Here is a 6,000-nt window from a genome sequence, read left to right as displayed (position 1 = left end):
TTTTGTTGTATGTGGGGATACGGCTTTACTGTGGTGCGTATTTGCTACGATATACTGAAAACAGCGCTTCCCTGTATTTCCTCGTTCTGGATCAATTTTGGCTCCCCTATCTTAGAACTGTTTTATTCTGTATATATGAGGAATTGTCGGAATTAAAAACATTTGCCTTTGTCAATATAGTACTGATCGAAGACGTTTTCGACCAATCGAAGGTAGATAATTGCTGAGACAGTATCTTTGGCGTGTCTTTTTAAATATCTGAATTGCCGCCAATATTTATGAATTTAAATTTTGTTTACTAAATGTTATTGTAATTGTTATTGTGTGTTGTGGGGAGTGCAAATGAGCGAATATATGTTGATTGATATAGTGGAACCTTAAACAACGGATTAAACTTGCAGCCGTGAGTGTAGGAATAAATCGGGGAATACGTTGACAAGAGGTGTTGACATCAAAACAGGAAGGTAATTATTTAATTATGTTTCAAGATCTCATGAATAGTTCGGTGTTATCTTTTACACCTGTTACATACACATATCAAAAAAGTCTAATGAATTCAGATCTGCATTTAAAACACTGTTTTCCATGTAATACACCTGCTGCGTCGCGGAAGTAAGTCACCAGTTCCTCTTGGACTACACTGTTATTTGCTGGTTGACTTCTCATGACGGTTTACGTATAACAGTATCGACATATTTTTTGTTCATCACAGTCGGTATTATAAACTACTAGTAGTAACTTTCCTCCCCTGTTTCAAGGTGTTTCCGTGTCGTAGGCTTGAGTGTTACAAATTTACGTTGCCTGCAGTTTTTTTGTGTGTTTGGACCTCAAAATTTGCGCCTAGTAATTGCAGTGTTTCACAAGATCTCCGCTTTAGAACTTTTCTATAACTTTCAGCTCTATCACTATGAATTTTTATGGCTGAGCGCTACTTAAGTGTACCAAGCATATTAGAGGAGTAGTAGTACCCCTTGATTACTCTGCGGGTAAGTGCCAGATTATAGATCCCAGCCGGTCCCGGGTATTTTTCTTGCACTTACCACTTTTGTCACCCGCAGAAATGATTTTTTAATATGAAAAATGCCAGGTTTCACTGTTACTTTGAGTATATGTTGCTTTGTAATGCTACTATAAATACAACTGTTACTTTTTTTAAAACTCAGAGAAAGATAAAGAGTACACCACCAGCAGTAGATCTATGCCTAGTTGTGCTCAAACCAACCATTGGGTTTTGGTCAGCGTAACATATGCTGTAGAGATACCATTCAGTGGAATAGTCTGGTTTAGTTGACTATTCCTTATAGAAAAAGTTACTTCAGTAGCATTAATCCTGACGGTAATTCGAGATTTACATTCCCAAAACCAGAGTTTCCTTTATGTCGGGAAGCACTTAATATTAGTTATTTGTAGTGTACACTCAAGAATGTGTTGCAGGAATCTGTCTAAAGAACTGGCTTTGTACTAACTACTAGTTTTCATGAAACATGTATACGTAGTATAATGTAATTTGCCATAAGCAAATCTTTCTTTCACACCAAAACGGAGTTCACAGAAAAAATACCATAAATAAGAACAATTGTCATAAAGATTTAAATTCATTTACTTTGAGCGAGAAAGGTGCCCACTTTTCAGAACACACATTTGAATAACATGCCAGGAATCATAAAGATGTTAGCTACCATAAAGTACAGTTTAAGAGGAGACTGAAGGGTTTATTGATCGCAACTTTTTTTACTGCATTGATGAATTTCATTACATATCTGCATGACGGCAAAGGTATCGATAGGTTCAGTTGACTGGAATTTCTTAACAGGATCAATTGATGAATTTATTGTCTATCGCGTAACATAGATTCTATGCGATATGACTTTGACACAGCTTGCCTGCAACAAAGTGATGTACACAAGTAAGCCTTGCAAACTGCTTTTGTACAGTGCTTGGCCACAGCACATCTGGAAGTGTTTCATTCACTTTAGTGTGCATATTTTTAACTATTTGTGGTAATCTTTGTAATTAATATGTGAATGAAAAACTATAGGCTAACAGTTAGGCCTATCTGTTCTTTTGTAAATATGCAAGTATTTTAGTTTTTCTGACATGAGGATTTCCTCGATGTTAATCTCTGGAATCTTCTGTGTATCCAATTTAATCTAACCCTTCCAGGAAAAATTCTCAATGATATGCATTTTTTTTCAGTGTATTGTTTTGAGTAGGCTACAATTTTCATTTTGTCTTCCTGAAAGAATATGCTGGATGTTGGTATTGTGTTTGTGTTTAAATCATGAGCAATCTTTCTTATTTTAAGACAACATTAAATTATCTGGCCCTGATGTTGTATGAAGGTGGTGACACAATGTGAATTTTAAGAAAATCTCCCCATTTGCTCTATGATTACGTCTATATTATTTAGCCTTATCTTTAGTTTTGCATGTGGTACACTTATGAATAATTTATTGTGAACAAATATTGAATATTAGGGAAGGATAAAAGTGATTTTGGTATTGGCTGTGCAAACGTGAGTACTTGATACAGCTATTAGAGAAAGACTGCTTCATTCTGTTATGCATGGCTACTGCAATTCTCATGTTACACATTTATTTTCAGGATGGGGGATAATCTGGCCTACAAAGACGAATATGATAATTTAATAAGGATGCTGGATGAGTGTAACATTGTTAGGTATACAGCTTATCGCACAGCAGCAAAATTAAGAATTCTTCAAAAGGCACTGAAAGGTAAAAATATATGTTTCACTTGATTAGTGGTTAGAAAGAAGTGAATTTTTTTCAATTAATTTAATACTGATGGTATATGGAAGTTAATGTGGAATTTAAGGACTCTGGTAGTTAAAATAATTATGACCTTGTTTCTTGTAACATTTATCTAAAGTAAATACTACCTTTCATACATCAAAATTTAAGTTCTGTGAGGGCTGACAGCCTGAAGGACTTCTGTTTGATTCTTATTGGAATGTCATTTCAATTTATGACCTTTATAAACATTTTCTATTGTTCAGTGACTTCACCTCTTCTTGGAATGTTCTAATTAATAATAATCTGACATATATCACAAAGAATCACTGACATTTGTGTTCCCGCTACAGTATATTCAAGTGTAAAAGAAGAGTTTTATACAACCATGATATTCGTTGGGGATAAATGAAGATACCACCAGTCCGCATTGACCTTTGATGATGTCATCAAGACCCCACAATATCAAGCTTGTAGAATGTTGTAATCATTTCATCAGTCATTACAAATGTGAACAGACACAAATAGTGCCAAATAACATGAAACTAATAGCTGTGGGAATTAGGGGTTGGCGGCAGACTAGGTATATGACAATTGTAATAATTAAGACATACCAAATGAAATATGCAAAAATCAAGCATACGAAATCATCAGTCGAACATTCAACAAAACCACAATAAAATTATGACCACAATGCCGCAAAGCTCCAAAAATGTAGGTGCTGGAAATTTCACTTTACTTTTACAGCTCGAACAAAGTATAAGATACAACGAACCCACACATACTTCCTAAACCTGCCAACAGAAACTTCACTTGACCCGTATAGCTCAAACAAAATCCATAAACCATACACAACTTGACAAATCTGGTGACTTAATACTTTAGTTGAAGACTGTGGTAACACAAAACAGAAACTTGGATTGTATAACTAATATTAATAATCTAATGGCACGTAGTGTAGCTAAAACAAATTCCATAGTACCTACTTGTGGTGTCACCGCCAGACACCACACTTGCTAGGTGGTAGCCTTTAAATCGGCCGCGGTCCATTATACGTCGGACCCGCGTGTCGCCACTGTCAGTGATTGCAGACCGAGCGCCGCCACACGGCAGGTCTAGAGAGACTTACTAGCACTCGCCCCAGTTGTACAGCCGACGTCCATAGCAATGGTTCACTGACAAATACGCTCTCATTTGCCTTCACCTACGTCATTTGCTACGACCTAGCAAGGCGCCGTATTCAATTGATATTTATTATGTAAAACATGTACAGTCAAGAGAGATGTTCTCCAATTATGGATTAAAGTTAAGTATTACATCAACTACGTATTTGCTACTATTAATTCCCTTAACTGTTCCAGACCTCACGCCAATCTGCGTGAGCTTAAAAGCGTGCATTTCGGCCTCCTTCAGCAACACGGTGTTGGCACTTCTGCCAACACTACACTACTGATCCCAATACAACTTAAGTACCATCAATTAACAATACAAACCAAAGTTTGTAAAAAAATTGCTTTAACACCAATTTATTACAAAAAACACACAATTGTGCATGTAAACACAAATACCATATTTACTACAATAAAAAAATAAAACCATACCTACCAACAAAAGTCAGCTGACAAATATATCTGAACCGTGATTTATTTTGAAAGAATACTCTTAAGAATTTATTTTATTTACTAGTGATTCATCAAGACCATTAACACTATGTAAGCATGGAAGTAGTTGCCAGGGAGTAATCGATGAAATCACAAGCAAATTCCTTTTAACAAATGGGAATTTTATTCCCTTTAATAGTGCCTAAAAGCATTTTTTAAAAGAAACAGATTTAAAATTACAATCAGAAAGCACCCTGTAAATATCAAAATTACAATTTATTTAGAGGCAGAAAGAAACAAGTTTTGACTGTATGGGCTTTCAGGCAGAGAACCTTGCCACTCCCTTTTGATACTGCCATAGTTACAACTGCTCACAACAGCCTCTGAAAGACTACACTGGTGCAAATCTGCAACGCACCATATTACTTTAAACTAAGAGTTTTAACAATTTACACAAGCACACAAACTATGCACCCTCCCCCCTGTCGGAGGGATGGAAATGGTACAAAACACTAACAATTAAAATACTAACCTTGCCACCAAAGATGCAACTTGATTTTAACTTCTAAGAAAAATCTTCGTTGAAAGGGTGGCAACTTTGTATACTAAAATTATCATTTAAATAAAAGCCCATGACATGCAATCTTATAAAATTCTACAAGGTTGGCCAAACAATAATTAAGATGCTCTACAGTACACAGATACCGCCTCTCAAGATCATAGGCAATAATATCAAAGTTTCCAAAGATCTAAACGTATTTGAGGTATTAGGCCGTTACACTCCAAGCAATAAATTCGTTAACACACAAAATCTGACAAACATGACAGAGGCAGCTACTAATGTACGGTAGATTGATAAGGAATTACTGAACTGCAGGTTGCTCTAACCCGCCCCTACTCCACAAGGGAAAAACGGACCACCCAATTTATAAACAACCACCTTCCCGCGGGTGGGCAAACAGAGAAGAATGGTGGGACAACCACAAAGCAAAACGGCTGGTGACCTCGCCAAGAAAACAAGTACAATTTAACAAGAGTAAATCAAACAACATATCACCAATCACTTAACTTCTAATAAACTGCGATTTCTCGAGAAGACCTGGCACAGCACCCCCAAACCGCTCTCCCGAACCGTCCGGTGCCAGTCGCTTCAACAGACACAGGAAGGCGCGCCGATCTGCCATCTCACTGCGTCGCAGCTCACACCAGCCGTGGGTTGACTCCTGTTGCTCTCGTGTCGACCGCAAAGTCACTACCCCTCGCTATACACTGCAGCCCACTGGACTCACGTGGCGACCTCACATGCGCTGATGCTCAAGACGGACAAGTCATCTTGTGTCTCAGTGCGTGACCGACCAACCGATCGATCCAACCAGTAATGACCATTGCCTGAGCAAACTCGAGCAGATTGGGGGCCTAACACGCAGACTCAGATGCAGGAACTAAGCCCCGACCAGGCGACCACTCGCTGAGTTCTCTTACTGGCGGAATGGAAAGACTCATTTTGCCGGCTTTAAAGGTTGATCCGAACAACAGACATACTAGCACTCAGAAACTAACTGCCTAACAAATGCGGACGAGAGACTAGTAAGCTGGGGACGAGAGACTGACCAACTGGCGAGCTCGTAGCGCCCCTTAAATGCATGTGA

At 37.9% G+C, this 6,000-nt stretch overlaps 1 protein-coding gene across 2 annotated transcripts in view; it reads left to right on the top strand.

The window, feature by feature from the left end:
• Nucleotides 1–252: 252 nt before the first annotated feature.
• Nucleotides 253–6,000, top strand: part of LOC124615796 (dystrophin-related protein 2-like) — a 103,719-nt gene continuing 97,971 nt past the window's right edge. For both annotated transcript variants that reach the window (XM_047143925.1, XM_047143924.1), the window contains exons 1-2: nt 253–464; nt 2,605–2,735. In XM_047143925.1, coding sequence (XP_046999881.1) covers nt 2,606–2,735 — 130 coding nt within the window. In that variant the 5' untranslated portion in view covers nt 253–464; nt 2,605. The remainder of the gene's footprint in view (nt 465–2,604; nt 2,736–6,000) is intronic.

This window comes from Schistocerca americana, chromosome 5 (assembly GCF_021461395.2).
Source record: "Schistocerca americana isolate TAMUIC-IGC-003095 chromosome 5, iqSchAmer2.1, whole genome shotgun sequence".
Lineage (NCBI taxonomy): Eukaryota > Metazoa > Arthropoda > Insecta > Orthoptera > Acrididae > Schistocerca > Schistocerca americana.
The sequence above is the reverse complement of the archived record's forward strand: the minus strand, read 5'-3'. Positions and strand labels throughout refer to the sequence as shown.